Source organism: Cavia porcellus, unplaced genomic scaffold (assembly GCF_034190915.1).
Source record: "Cavia porcellus strain 051 isolate PalLab524CR breed Dunkin Hartley unplaced genomic scaffold, mCavPor4.1 scaffold_10, whole genome shotgun sequence".
In the NCBI taxonomy this organism is placed as follows: Eukaryota; Metazoa; Chordata; class Mammalia; order Rodentia; family Caviidae; genus Cavia; species Cavia porcellus.
Window position 1 is genome coordinate 32017725 of NW_026947493.1, and position 15628 is coordinate 32033352.

General features: G+C 45.3%; 1 protein-coding gene across 4 annotated transcripts; it reads right to left on the reverse strand.

The window, feature by feature from the left end:
• Positions 1-1434: 1434 nt before the first annotated feature.
• Kctd6 (potassium channel tetramerization domain containing 6) lies at positions 1435-11104 on the reverse strand. Of its 4 annotated transcripts, XM_063257186.1 has the most exons (4): positions 10805-11104; positions 7394-7501; positions 3944-4012; positions 1435-2812 (listed from the first exon to the last, which is right to left on the reverse strand). In XM_063257186.1, exons 3-4 carry the CDS (start codon positions 3968-3970, stop codon positions 2126-2128), a joined length of 714 nt encoding a protein of 237 aa, XP_063113256.1. In that variant the 5' UTR covers positions 3971-4012; positions 7394-7501; positions 10805-11104; the 3' UTR covers positions 1435-2125. The 4 variants fall into 4 exon arrangements, with proteins under 4 accessions (XP_063113256.1, XP_063113255.1, XP_063113257.1 ...); XM_063257185.1 differs by lacking the exon at positions 7394-7501; XM_063257187.1 differs by lacking the exons at positions 7394-7501; positions 10805-11104 and adding an exon at positions 8762-10341.
• Between the last annotated feature and the right edge of the window lie 4524 nt (positions 11105-15628).

Here is a 15628-nt window from a genome sequence, read left to right on the forward strand (position 1 = left end):
AAACAGAGCCCACGAACACAACTGTGTATCAGTGTTTTTAAAATTCAAGTCTTCACAGTGAAAAGTATCTAAACTTTCACTGAAAGTTCTAATTGTATCAATTACCTAAATATAATCAAGCCACATTTCTCATGTCATTTCCAATTACCCAACTAGATGAAACACAGAAAATTAAATGTCACTTGACAAATAAACTTCAAAGAAAAAAAACCTCTGCCTGCTTTTCTTAATTTACTCAAAAGAACAATCCTTTAGTTGGTAATAATTAGTATATCTGAGAATATCAAAAACAAACACCACTTGTAAGAGCAACAAGGAAGAGAACCTGTAAGTCTCATAAACTTTCCCAGCTTCCATCAACTTGGAAACACTAAAAATATTCCTATTTCCACAACTGTTTTGAAGCCAAATAATTTTACTGCATATTGATCTCCACTAGTTCACCTGCACCTATCTGGCTGGTGTTTTGTGGTTTTTACTTTGTTAAGGTAACCACCCATCAATTCGAAAGAGGAGCCAGTTTTCTCCAGTGGTAATGTAGTACTAGTATGTACACTGATTTATTGAAACCACGGCAGCCTGTTGATAGTAGGAAGGGATCTTGGTTTAAAGATGGCACAAACATGCTGATGATGGATGTCTGTGTGGGCAACGTGTCAAATCTCACAGTAAACTTTCAGAGAGACATCAGCAGAAGAAGACACAAATAACCGTTCTCATCTTTCACAGAAAGCACCTTGAAATATTCCCAGAGAGAGAAGGTTAACAGTGTGACCTACCAGCCCAGGGCACACAGCCTGAGCATTACTGTTCCCTTAGAAAACAGGGGGAAAGCTACGACTTCCTTTTTATGTAAGGATTTCTATTAAACTAGGAAGTCTCACTGTAATTAACGTGATGCTTCCTGTAACATTCCAGAAACAGAATAAAATGAACTATGTAAAGTAAGATGACAGTGAAATAAATAAAAGTACACCCATCTCTATTCCAGAATCTTCCTCCACCGCAGTTCATTTCTTTTCCTCAGAGATAAACTTAACTCTGACAAAAACACACATCTGTGGGTCACCACAATGTCTGAGAATGAAATGGCTTGAGCTGTTCTGTCCTTGTGCTCAGCCCAAAGGTGAAACAGTGAGTCACATTCAGAGCTATGACGATTCAAGGAAAACCTGTGATCTTTAATGTAAGTCCTATTTGAAAACATTTTCAAACATTATACTCATCAATCTTTTAGACAAACTTTTAGACAAAATGTTACCATCCCTCCTTCAGTGAAACCACAGAATACTTACAAACTACAATGCAAGGTTCCACCAAGTCCTCGAAGGTCAAATACAAAATGCTAAGGACAGCATATAAAGGGGTATAAACAACGTAGACTTTTATGATTTTTCTCCCTTAAGTAATAATATCCAATAACGACAAGCCTAATTTTCGTATTTCATTTTTTATTAGGTTTTCTTTTTCCTGGTGGACAGTTCACTTGAGAATTACACTGCACCAGGCATAAGAAGTAAGATTTCTACCACAGGGGTATTTTGTATTCAGAATCCAATATAAATATTTCTAGTCAGACATTTCCATGGCTACAGGTATTTGGTTGCTTGATTTATATGCATAGAAAGAAACAGTTGTCATAACTGTAAAAAGCAGTACTTAACAAGTACCTTTAAATGATCAGAACAGTTTTCCTTTAACATTACAAGACTGCTTACTGGTTTGGAAACAAGGTCACCCTACATGATATTTTGATTTTTCTCAGAGGCATCACAAACACTGCTTATTCCTTCATTCCTGTATTACTAGTTAAGTTAGGAACCATTTTTCAGAAATCATTTAGCACTGTAATTAAGGAAAAGCTCTGTTAAGGGGAGATTATATACCATAATGATCTTCAGACTTCTTTTTATAAAAAAGGTATCTGGAGGCTGGCAGGCACATGCATACTCGGGGCACATGGAACGAGACATGGAGGAGTCTGCTAAAGCACGAAACTCCCTTCTTGTCCTCAATGCTCTCCAATAAATACAAATATTAAAAATAAGAGCCCCCACGACGATGGGAACACAGAGCCCAGTCTCTCCCAGGCCGGGAGAGGGCTCCGGCACGGCCTCGGCAGCCCTCAGTCATCCGTCTTCCGTGCCAGCCTGCAGAAAGTCCAGTTGTGCTCTACTGTGTTCTCGTTGGCCCGCTCGCTCATGTGATGCACACGAGTGTTGCGGATTGTGAAGCCCTGTTTCGTGATGTACTCCATCAGGTGGACCCGGAGGGAGACCTCCTGGTGATAATCACAAGGTCCAAATGTAAAGGACACCTGGCAGTCTCTGGTGTCCATCATGTGCTTGTTCCACTTGGTGAAATAATTGGAGATGCCTTCTAGTAAGGAGTGGACCTTGGTGGTGATGGTTAGCTGGGTTATGATGACAGCCACTGGGTTGGAGTACTTAGAAAGCTTTCGAGTACTAGAGAGCTCCACGACCTCCTCGAAAGTATCCATAGGATACAAAGGCTTGGGGTCGTTGAGACACTGAATCAGGGGCTCAATCTGGTAAAAGTCTGCTTCCTTCCGCAGCAGATCGAATTCCTTAAAATCCAAGGGTAAGGTCAGCTCTGAAGTTCTTAGGAAGTTAAGGACATATCGGAAAAGAGGTCCATCGCGGTCAATGAAGTAATTGCCCTGCGGGTCTCGCGCCGTGGGGAAGTCCCCGCCAAACATGGCTCCGAGCATAGAGTCTGGGTATCGCGTCAGTGTGGTCAGAGACGTCGTGTACAAGTGTCCACCTACATTCAGCGTGACTGGGTCAGTCATCTGAAATTTTAAAAATCAGTTGTGAAATTTTTAAAATCCCAACTTTGACAAACTAAGAAAAGCAGCAATAACAGGCAAGGCAGGAGATTTCTTAAAGCTCTATAATACTTACTTTCAATACAAAAGATAAATACTATTTCAAGGATCTATCTAAGAATACAGGGCATGGCTTCCAGAGCCACAGAGTTTTAGCTGAGTATTCACAGTTTTCAAGTTAGCACATATAATGGGAAGGAGAAATCCACGCTAAAATATATGCACGTAAGGGTTTTTCTGATTTTTTAAAAAAAAGACCTTTGGTTCCTTAATTCAATTTAATGTAAGATAAAAAATGAGCTGATAATACAAAGATATCTATTTTTAATATTATTTGAGTTTCTCTCTCAATGAAGGAGAAACATGAAATTTATTTTAAAAATAAAAATCCATACAGACATAATCTCATTAACTTCTTTTATAGAAATAAAAATTTCAAATACTAAATTAAAACAGTTCAGTCAACACCCCCTACGCCAAGCACATCACACAGTAAAAGACTAACAGTAGCTTTAACCTTTCATAATCTGGTAAGTGTATTCACTTTTGTAACTTCAGTGTTGCAATCTGACCTTTAATTCTGAAAAGCAAGCTTCTCTAAGTAATACACTTTTGATTTCAGAAAATGTTGACCAAAAATAAAAAGACAGTCTTCACGTACTAAAGAAAGTAAATAAAGTATTTCTCACTAGAAGGGAAAAATAGGGAAAGATAGGCACACACAGAAAGTACAAGTGGAGGAACAGGCAGCTTGGCCACCATTGACCTCCCTAAGCACAAGAAAACCTCCCCACTCCATTCCGTCACCAGCGGGACCCTTCAGCGTCACCAGGCCATAAGGGAAGTGTTTCAGAGTCACACACTTAGAAGGCTGAGAAAATCAGGCCATCTTTCAAAGAAACTGTAAAACTTTGGAGAGTCGGTACTGAGGCTGCTTCCATTAAAACATCAAATAAACAAACAAAATCCCACCAGAAGAAAGCAGCTGCTTTCTTCCTCTGACCCTTCTAAGACACATTACAGCTAAGACTCAGTAAAGGGCACAGACACACAGTGACTCCCCAGCCTTCCACGCGTGCTGTGTACCCCACTCACCATACAGCCCCAGTCTCCATTATCCATCTGTCCCAATGCAGCGTCTCGGGGAGCCCAGGTCCAGGGAATCTTCGGGGGAGAAAAACAGACATAGGATGGCATATGTAACTAGGAACAGAAAGAAGGAAAGCCTCCCACGCAACGGAGCAGCCCAAGTGCAGGAAAAACTACTTTTGTTTATTCAACTAAAATCTCCTATGGGGCAGGCTGGGCAAAGATCGGGAAGGAAGCGTCCCATTCCATAGACACAAACCCTATCCTGAATGCCATAGCGCGTTGAGAGCGCAGAGGGAACCATGCTGCATTTGGAGAAGGAGGAGAGAGCCTAGGAGGTAAACCAGTGACTCAAGGTTTCTCTTTTCTGAAAAGCCAGTTTGATAAGATTAACTCTATAGTCTTACACTGGTATAAACTTTTTTTTTTTGAGATAGGGTCTTACACTAGGCTGGCCTTGAACTCACTATGTAACAGCCCAAGCTAGCCTTGAATTTGCAGCAACCCTTCTGCCTGTCTCCTGAGTGCTAGGGCCACAGGTATGGGCCATGTGGCCTAGTTATTGACATAAACTTATGACAATCTTTAACAAGGGAGTCATTTAAGAGAACAAAAGCCAGGCATGGTGGCACACTCCTGTAATACCAGCACTTTGGAAGGCTGAGACAGGAGGACTGCAAGTTGGAGCTCATCTTAGTGACTTACCAAGCCCCTGTGTCAAAATTAAAGGGGGGGGGGATCCAGCTCAGGGCCAAGGCTCTGGATTCAATCCCAAGTACGATGAAAGAGAGAAGAACAGAAAGAAAAACTCCTTTTCATAAGCACTTTCAGAGCTCTCAGTGAAAGCCTTCAAAATCATAAATTTCCCAAGACACCACTACCATTTTCCAAAAGAAATGCATTAAAGTAGTATTTCAGAATATTAAAAGCTAATTATACTTTTAATAATGAGGTATTTATCTTTGTGCAACAGTCAAAGCAAATAGAAAACAATCTAAATGACAAACTGTAAGGGCACAATTTGGAGCAAAAAGAATTTTCTAGGTATGGTTTTGAGCAATCAGTCAGTGCTCAGGCAGAAACCCAGCTTAGGACACTGATAAACACCCATACACTAATGATGCCAGCTTGGATTTATTTTTATCTACAATTCAAGAGCACTTAAACAAACACTTTTCCGGCTCCTGAATTGCCTTGTCAGTTCCCTCGCACACTTCATCCCTACATCAACCTGAAAAGCAAACTGAGAGCAAATTTCAAAAGTGCTGGCAAGAGACAGTAAGAAACACAGACCAGTCAGCATTCATTTTGGAAAAGCACCGGCTTTTTATGTGGTCTTTGAACAGATCCACTTTTCCCACTTTTAGAGGAATCTGGCATACAATCCTCAGCACAAGCACCAGCTACAGAGGATCACAAAAGGCTCTTTCTCAAAAGGTCACTCAGGCATAGAGGGAACATTTGCATAGCACAGCATGGCTGAAATCAGAGCCTGGAGCATCTATTTCTCCACCTTGCAAAGTCTTTAAACCAAACTAGCTAAAACATGGAGCACAAGACGTGCGGGCACTTTTTAAGTCTTTACACTCAGTTGCTGCATACAGAGGTCTCTGCACACTACAGAGGGAGAAATGTAACAAATGTCAAATTTAGAGCTGTCATTGCTCTGACTTGCTTCACAAACGTTATCTAAAGTAAACAGAATCAAGAAATGAGTTTTACCAATTTGTCTGACCAGCATCTGATTCAATTACTGTTAACAGTACATTAGTAACTGAGCAATTTAAAGTCCAGTCATCCAAAAGCCCTGGTAAGAGGTTCATCTGTGGCATTTTCCTGTCACCCAAAGCATTCTCTGCTGACAATGAAAATACTCATTTAGCCCATACTTATTTTAGGTCAACGACGGCAGGGGCAGGGGAAAGAGGTGAGCCTGCGTGTGACCCTGATGCACAGAAACAGGGTAACAGTGATCCCTGACCCACAGAGCTCCCAATCCACAAAGCCAGGCACCGTGCAACACTGTAAATACAGAAGGGAATCCGAAGAGTAGACAGGCAGGGCCACCAGGAGGGAAAGAAATCCAAACAGGAAACTGGAGGACTTCATAGAGGAGCTCCATGGAAAGGAAATGTGTAAAACCCAAGAAAGGATCCTTAGTACAGAAACAATTTAAACAGGGATTTGAAAGTTTTCCGGGGCTGGGGATTTAGCTCAGCGGCATAAGCGCCTGCCTTGAAAGCAGGCAGTCGTGAGTTCGATCCCCGGTACCGATAAAAAGGAAAAAGACAAAAAAAAAAAGAAAGAAAGTTTTCCCTCGCCTCCCACAGTATTCCTCATATAACAAGCAGAGATTACTGTCCCCACTGCAGATATGTAAAACAGAGGAACCCAGAGTTAGACTTCTTCCAGGTCCCACAGCTGGGAGGGCACAGAACAAGAATCTGCATTTTCTGACACCTGGTCTAGATCTTTCCTCTCCTAGGGTAGAAACTGGAGGAACAGAATCTAAGAAAACAAAAAAATGAAAAGGATTAACCTTAGATTCATTATGGCTACCTTTTAATCCATTCCACCTAATAGCGATTTGTTTACAATTTGACAGTAACTTAACCTAGCTAGTAAGTCATAAAGGCCTGTAAAAATTCTCCTGAGGTTATGTAAGCCTGCAGGAACCTACCCATTAGGGGGAGTGACGACTACTGTGCTCTATCATAAATAACCAAAAATACAAATTTATGGATATTCAAACATCCAAACAGTTAAATGCGAAATGAAAGACCAAAGACAAGGAAATAAACAGACATCAGAATAACTGATGCACACCTGTAATCCCAGCACTTGGGAGGCAGAGGCAGGAGGACTGCTCTGAGTTCCAGGCCAGCCTGGACTACACAGTGAGTTCAAAACCAGCTTCAGATACATGGCAAAACAAAACAAAACAAAACAAGCAAACACAAAACCAGCTGTTACTATGAAGGTCTGTCCACTCCTTATTTATTTATTTACTGGCAGCACTGGATATTGAATCCACAGCCTTTACATTGAAATACATGTCTAACCCCTCCCCTTTTATTTCGAAAAAGGCCTTTGGTAAATCACTAAGTTGCTCCAGTTGGGTTTGAACTTGCAATTCTGCTTCAGCTCCCAAGGTACTAGAATTACAGACATACATCACCACGCCTAAGATAACTTTTTTTTTTGGTACCAGGGATCAAACTCACAATCTGAGGCTTGCCAGACAATGCTTATGCCACTGAGCTAAATCCCTGGCCCTAAGATAACTTCTTGAGCAGTCATGAAAAGAAATTTAGATGATTCCCCTGAACTTATTCCACAGCAAAAGCCAAAGTTCAGTTACAAGGATGTAATGAAATTTTAAGCCTAATGATCCAAGAAAGCAATTATGCGAATGTACACAAAACCACATTTCTTGCTAGGTGTAGTAGTACACACCTGTGAACCCAGCACTCGGAAGGCTGAGGCAGGGGGATCGCTGCAAGTTCTAAACCAGCTTGGGTTACAAAGGGAGTTTAAGGCCAGCCTGGACTGCACAGCAAGACACTGTCTCAAAAAGACAAAACAAAAGCAAACCATGTTTTTAAAAATGCACCCCAAAGCCTTCATACTTATACGTGTATGTAAGATACTTCAAAATAAACTGAAGCAAGCACTGAGTCACTTCTAATAACAATGTCTAAATAATCAAATTATTCATTGAAGGCTTAAGGGGGAGAATAACATTGATTAAATCAGTTGAAGTCTTATCTCAGCTCTTGACTTGTAAACATCCTCTCCACCCTTTGTGGCGATGCTTAGACACAGTGAGAAACCATAAGGCGGGTGGTGAGGGGGGAGCTGCTTATTCAAGAGCTGATTCTGAATCACAGACAATGCAGATGAATGAAAGAAAACATAAACCAAAAGAATTTCCGGAATAGCTTCAATCTCTTCTACAAAATCATTTTCCAGATTTGCTAACAATTAGAAAATGATTCATCTGCTTCTCGTTTTCTCTCTCTTCTGGCATAGTCACCAGTAGAGGGCTTGCCTGTAATTCCAGGATTCAGGAAGCTGAGACAGGAAGATTGCTGCCACTAATTTGAGGCTAGCCTGGGCTACTTAGTGCATTCATGACCAGCTTGGACTACATAGCAAGACACTGTTTCAAAAAAACCAAAAAAAAAAAAAAAATTGGCTTTTCTTACTTAACATTGTTTTAAAAGACTTGAATACAACTAAGCACAATTGTAAAGTTTAAAGAAAATTAGTGAAATCAGTTCACCTGAAAAGACCTGAACTTTGACGCAAATAAAATTCTGATTCCAGGGCCACAGATATAGCTTAGTGGCAAAGCACCTGCCTGACAAGCGTGAGGTCCTGGGTTCAACTCCCAGTACACCCCCAAAAAATCTTATTCTAAAGACTACAAAGCAACACTGAGAATTCACCTATGCTTTAAGCATCAAAGGTCACTGTAACTAATGCATAAATTCTAAAGATGTAACATTAGCAGCTAACTAAGGTACCTCCTCCCCACAGAGGAACTGAATTTACAAGGTTATGGGAGGCAATGAACTCATTTAACACAAATATTCTGGGTTTATCATTTGTGCTACATACTAATTCTCCCCCCAAGGCAAAAGTCCCACTCCTTTGTAACAACCTAAGCATTGCAATAAAAACCTGGAAAAATAATCATAAAAACCTGTACTATGCCGCCCCAGAGTTTCTGGCTAGCACTTTAAAATGCTTTTCTACTGAAACCTTTGTGTCTGGCATTCTGAAAAGAGGGCTCAATAAATTCTCTCCATCTATACTTACCTTCAAGACTGCCTTTGTAGTGAATTTCTCTGTTCTTAAACCGTGGGAGTTTGAAAGTGAAATACTTTTTATAGTAACTAGTTCAGCGACATCTAAAGGAGTCTTTTAGGTTAGCATCCACATACAGGCCAGTGCAAGTGGCCAGGCATACAAGTATAATATGATTATGTTGGATTATCCATAACTAAACCACTGCACAATGGAGCTTTTTTAAGTAATTTTCTCCTGCTCTTCTCTCAAACACAGGGTCCAGAAAAAAAGAGCTGTAAGTTCAAAAGTAACCTTAATATAAGAGATGTCACAATCACAAAATCATAAAATTCTTACCTCAGTTTCCATGAGAAAAAAATGGAACAAAACCACATTCCCTAAAGAAATCACACCATTAAAAAAAAAACCACAAGGGTAAAATCTGGCCAATAGGGTACTAGATCAGGAGGAAGGTAAAGGCCCTGCAGGCAGTAAAGCTTGGAGGAAAGAGAACTGGCTAGCAAGGAGGGGAAGGTCCAGTGCTCCAATTCTGCTCAGCTAATTATGAGACCCCGAGTAAATCACTCTTTACGGCCAGTTTCTTTTCTAGGGAAAGAGAGGCAATACCTAAGATCGTGAATGTAAAGCAAGCAATGGACAAATGTGAAAGATACCTGTGCCAGTAGCATAAACACAATTTTTCTGTAGTAAAGGGAGAAACCTACCAGTGTGAACACAAGTAACTTAGAGCACAGGCCTAGAGACAAGGCACACACGGAGAAAGAAGACCTCCTGCTCTGTGTTCAGTCTCCACAGGTCCTCCCTGTCCCCAGAGCTTCCAGAGAGAGGATCCAGGCGCAGGGGAGTGTCTGCATTTACGTCTACAGACATCTGAGTGCTCAATCTCAGAAGGCACTCGTCTAAAGCATGACTCAGGATTATCTCCAAAGTAAAGCCAACTCCAAATAAAAACGTGCATTCTATTTTAAATAGATGCCATATATAAAAATCTAAGACACACTGAGAGACTGATAGGCTTCGCCCTAGGATTTTAGGTAGCCGTTTTCATTAAAATATGATTTATGAAAACTCATCACAGTCCTTAGGAGGAATGGCATCTATGGCTATGCTGTCCACTCAGTCCTTCATATCTCAAGCATCACAAAAATAAACCAAGCACTATATTCGTATGGACTCATGGTTTTCCATCAAAGAACAAGTTCTCACCGCCCTCCAACCCCATTCACGAAAACACTGTTATATTTTTCCTAGGAACCCATCTGTTCATTTGAAAACATCTCGATCTTGTGCTCAGGCCTGTGCTATCCCAGCTTCTTTCCCACTTTGGGATCCATCAGGTACCAAGGGATTTGTGACAGCGAAAATAACAATGAATTGGGGGCGCGGAGAGAATGGAGGACACAGGTACTCACTCGGGCTGACCCTAACGTTCTCAGCCAAGTCGGGTCACCCCCAGTTGTTTATCACTCAAACTTCTATCACAAAGTCCTAAAACTGGATTTACCAACTTGTTCTACAACTCCTATACTGGAACAGAAACAGGGTAACTTCAGCAGAATACCCACGGGACCGGTCACGTTTCATTCCCCTGTCCCACCCCCGACACCGCCTCCCCGCCGCGCGCCCAGCAGGTGCGGCAGGGGGTCCCCACTCCCGCGGCGCCCTCGGCTGCAAGCGCTGAAGACCCGAGCACGCTGAGCTAGGCTGCACGCCGAGCGTCTCCGGAGCCCAGGCTCCGAGGCAGGGCTCGAAAGCCCCGCCGCCGCTTTAAACCGGGGCAAGCCGCGTCTCACGCGCCGCCCCTACCCGCGAGTCATTTTCGCGCAAACCCCGCGTGGCCGGGCAGGGCCGGGCCGGGCCTCGCTCGGCGGCCGCCCCGGGGAGCGAAGCCTCGAACCCGACCGGCACGGCGGGCGACGCTGCGGGCCGGAACCCGGCCCGCCGGGCCGCGCGAACCCTCCTGGCGGGCCCCCGGCCCCGCCGCCCGCCACTGCGCGCGGCCTCTCGCTGCCGGCCTTCCCGAGCCCACAGCCCAGCGCCCGCCCCACTCACTGCGCGACGGCGGCGGCCAGGCCGGGAGACGCGGGCGGCCCAAAAGCGCGAGCGGGGGACACGCGAGCCCGCGCCTGTGGCAGCAGCGGCGGCGGCGGCAGAGGAGACGACCGACCCGAGCCCGGAGTGGCGGCCCCAGCGGCCCGGCGCGGGCGGCGCCTTCCCAGCAGAGCCGCGGCGCCTCAAGCGCGGGCGCCCCCTAACGGCAGCTTGGGCGGCAAGCCAGGGAGCCCGGCAGCCGGCGACAGTCAGCGAGCGCCGCCTGAGCAGCTGGGTCGAGCCCGCTCGCCCTCGCCCCAAAGCCCCGCCCCGGCCCGCGGGCCCGCCCCCTCCACGCCCCGAGAGCGAGGCCACGCCACACCACGCCCCAAGGCGGAGGCCCCGCCCCGCGCCCGCACATCCTCCGCGCCCGGGAGTGCTCCGCTCTTTCTCCTCTGCGTTCCTTAAACTTGCGTGGATTTCTACCCGACGTCAAGAAGGGAGGACGGCGGCCACTAGGACTCAAGCAGGGAGCAGTCAAAATAGAAAGACCAGAGTATCGAGAAAAGCATGATTAGAAGACCCGGGTGGAGCACTAGGAAAGGGCCCCGCAACGCCCTCCTCTCCCGCTCGCTCGCCCGCCCGGGAGGTGGCCCTTTGGAAGAGCCGGAGGGGCAGCCCGCCCCAAGCCGGCCGTCTGGCCTGGTGGGTAGCAGAGGAGGGCAGCCAGATGCTGAGAGGGGCGGAGCGCTGTGCAGGGGCCCCAGGCCTGAGAAGGTGGCCTCATGAGGCCGGCGGGGTGCTGTCCACTCTCCAGAAGGAGGCCAGGGCCGTGGAGGACGAGGAATTAGCCAATGCCTCGGAGCTCACTGGTTCTGCTCCGAAGGCCATTCGCTCCTAGCTGGCCACACTGCTGTCCCCTTCTGGGTGAGACCAGCTACATAATGTTGGTGTGGCCATTTTTCTTTCTCCACCAGAGAAGCGAGCCTTAGAAGTGCACCTAGGTTCCTGTCTGAGTGTATATGGTCATCACAGCTATATTGATATTTGCTTTTTCTCCAAAACTTCAGATCAGGTCATGTACTATTTTTCAACATAGTGAGTTTCAACATAAGTGAATACTACCTTAGCATAGTCACAAAACCTAGGTGAGGATCCAAGGCAATATATGTGAAAAAAATCAGCATACAAAATAGTATAGCATAGATAGAATAATCACAATGGGCGGGGGGGGGGGTCGGTTTTTTTCTTTCAATGCTGGGGATTGAACCCAGGGCCTCAAGCATACTACACACTTGCTGTATCACTGAGCTACATTTCAGACCCTGTTGTAGTCAGGGGTTGTGCAGAGAACAACTAGAATCAGGACATGGAGTTATAATATTATTTTTATAATGGTCACTGGGAGTTAACACAAGAAAATGCAGGAAATCTATCCGCAACACCAAAAACACAGAATATTTAGTCAAGGCCTAAATCCCACAGCAATGTCCCACATGAATCCAGATGAAAACTCAGAGCTCATGACAATGCCTCCTATGACTCCAACTGGAAGTCTAGAGCCCATAAGAGGGACTCAGGCCAGTCTCTTTTACGGATCCGTGCTGGGAAGGCCCAAGGGTCAGCAGTGGAAGCCAGAAAGTCTATGCCAGAGGGGTGAAGGAGCTGTGCGGGTGGAGTGAGGGTTCTACACTGGACCTGAGAAGTCATACTAATAAAAAGACCAGGGCTGTCCTGAAAAGCACATCTATTCTCAGTGACATGGAGGCCCCAAGCTCCTCCGACGATAAGCACAGTCAAGTACCTGCCAGGAAGCCAGCATGATGAGTTCATCCTGGAGACCAAGCAACACACCTCTTCTCCTCCAGAGCCAGGAAGCAATGCTCCATGTGAGGAACAAAGTTTGTCCAGGAGAACCAATGGCTCAAAACAGCAACTCAGGAGAACCCACAATGCCTCAATGCAACAATGCATTAACGCATTAATGCCTTAACACATTAGCGCCATGCTGATGTAATCCACCTGGTGTTAAATTGCCCACCAGCTGTTAATCCATAACAGACCCCTAGTTTTATTTTTACTTTACTTTTAGGATAATGGGACTGGAATTCAGGTGTCTTTGCACTGAGCTATGTCCCCAGCCCTCTTTTTTTTCCTTTTTATCGGTACCAGGGATCGAACTCACGACCGCCTGCTTATAAGGCAGGTGCTTATGCCACTGAGCTAAATCCCCAGCCCCCCAGCCCTCTTTTTAAATTTTGAGACAAGGTCTTCTAAATCAAGTTCTAAATGAAATTGGACAGGACTCCAATTTATAATCCTCTACCTCAGCCTCACAGATTCTGGGATTACAGGCTTGTGTCTCCATGGTCAGCTCCTAGTATTTTGTTGTTTTGTTTTGTTTTGTTTTATTTTGTTTTGTTTTGTTTTGTTTTGTACCAGGGGTCGAACTCACAACCTCAAGACAGGTGCTTGCTTGTACCACTGAGCTAAACCTTTGGCCCTTTAGTTTTATTTTTAAAGACATAAATATCCATAGACAAAAATTTTGAAGGAAAAATGTCAAACCCTTGATCATAGTGTTGTAGGTAACAGGATGGGAATATTAGTGATGTATCACTTCGTAATGTTCTTTATTTTATTTTCTGGAATATGTAGATATTATATTTATAATAAAAATACAGCGAATTTTCAGAGTTATTTTTGTGGTACCAAGAAGTGAAACCTGAGCCACTCAAACGAAATACATCCTCTCCCAATGAGCTACAAGCCTAAGAAGTTTTGTTTGGCTGTGTTTTCCTTTTGAGACAGGGTCTTGCTGTGTAGTTCAGGCTGGCCATGAACTCACTATGTTACCCAAGCTGGCCTTGAACTCTCAACAATCCTCCTGCTTCAGCCTCCCAAATTCTGGGATTACAGGTGCACACAACTCCAAAAACTCACTGTATTTTTATTATAAGTTTAACATCTGTATGTCTCTAAGCCTGGGATTTTTTTTTTTTTTTTTTTGAGATGGGTCTCACTCTGTAGTTCAGGTTGGCTTTGAATTCATTATGTAGCCCAAGCTGGCCTCAAACTCATGGGTATCCTCCTGCCTCAGCCTCCTCAGTGCTGGGATTACAGATGTACAGCATCATGCCTCACTTTAAGGTTTTCTGTAGTTTGAATAGTCTATAGGATTCTCATGCTCAGGGACTTCTTGCTCAGAGGACTGAGCATGGAAACCATTTACCCTGGAAGTTATCTTACTACATACAACTCAGGATTACCAGGAGTTTGCAGCCACCTGGATTCCTGGGTCTGTCTTTTCTAGGTGGCCTCCAAGTATCCAAGTTCCTGTGGTGAAAGACGGAAGGGTTTCCTGGCAGAGGCTGTTACTATGGCAGCTAGGCACGTTATGGGAAAAAACCCACCCTGCAGGATTCTGGGAAGGCAAAGGACCAAGTCACACTTGACAAAACCAGTTAGTGGGAATGAGACCCGGAGGGCTGAATCCCCACTCCTCCACTGTGAGTTGGCTCCCCACTGTTAGGAAATGTTGCTTCAGCAGTAGCATTGGATTTTTCTTACCTGCCCTGCACTGTCTGTTCCTCCAAGGATGGCTGAAGAATTTTCCCCCTGGCCAATAATGCCCTCCTTGGGCTCTGTTACCATCCCTTTTCCAGCTCTTTAGCCTCTCTAGACTCAGACCTCCCAGCCTCCCTGTCTCTCTGCATACACACCACACACACACACACACACACACACACACACACACACACCAATGAGTAAAAGCCCCAGGACACCACGTAATGTGAAGACTTCTCTGACCAAGTGTCAGGTGGGCTTCAGGAGGCTCAGGGGAAGAACTAATGTCCGTGCCGCCTTTTCTTTTTTTGCTGCCCTCCTCCTCACTGAGGCCCCATCCCACAATATTCAATCTAGTTTCTACCTAACTGGGTCTTGATAGGGGCATCAGGACCCTTCTTGGTGTTGAACCCAAAAGCATCTCCCTGGCCTTTTGCACCTCAGGCCTCTGCAGGGAAGCAGCCTCTCACAGCCTCCAAACAGCCCCTAGCCTTGGGCCCCAGGATGCCACGTTCCCCTCCTTCCTCTGTAGCTCTTCCTCTCAGACTCTTGGAGATGCTCCCCTCGCTTTTCCAGCCCCTCATGCCCAGTGTCTGTCCTATGCCACCCTGTCCCTGTGTCTGCATCTCCCTAAAGACTGACTTAGCTGCTTTCATGGATCCCTGACTGCTCTAAGCCAAAGCTTCCCAGAGCCACACCTCCCGCTCAGCCCTCTCCTGAGCTCCAGAGCTGCGGATTCTGCATAGTCTGGAGCCTGGTGCCATGATGAGTACTCTACCCCCTGTGTCAGTGTCATTACCTCGGAACAAAAACACACATTTATTGCCTCAGTTTCTGTGCATTTAGAGCTTCACAGGAGCACAGGGTGGTTCCTCAACTTGCCGTTCAGCTGTTACCAAGGCTGCAGTTACTAGAAGGCTGGAGCGTTAGCTCCTGAAATCACCCACATGGCTTTTAGCCCAAGATATTAGTTCTTTGTCACATGAGCCTCTCCTGAAAGATGGCAGCTGACATGACCTAAGACAGAAGCCACCATGCCTTTGACAACTCAGCCTGGAAACTCATGTGGCCAATGGTACATGAGGGTGCAGGAGGTGAGAGGTGGAGTCACAGGGACTGACTTTGGAGGCTGCCACCTCACCCTAACCAGAGCTCTGAGGGCAGATGAACTTCACGATCCCCTGGCACGAGCGAGAAAACCAGAGGACAGACTGGCCACTGACAGAGGCCCCAGAGCCAAGCGTGGGAAGGGCAATGTGAACACTGCTCTACCTGGCT

Coding starts and splice junctions, on each gene's coding strand:
- Kctd6 (XM_003480124.5), bottom strand. CDS start 4,045: ATGCCATCCTATGTCTGTTTTTCTCCCCCGAAGATTCCCTGGACCTGG. Junction 2,813..3,943: donor ATGGAGACTGGGGCTGTATG/GTGAGTGGGGTA, acceptor TTAAAATTTCAG/ATGACTGACCCAGTCACGCT.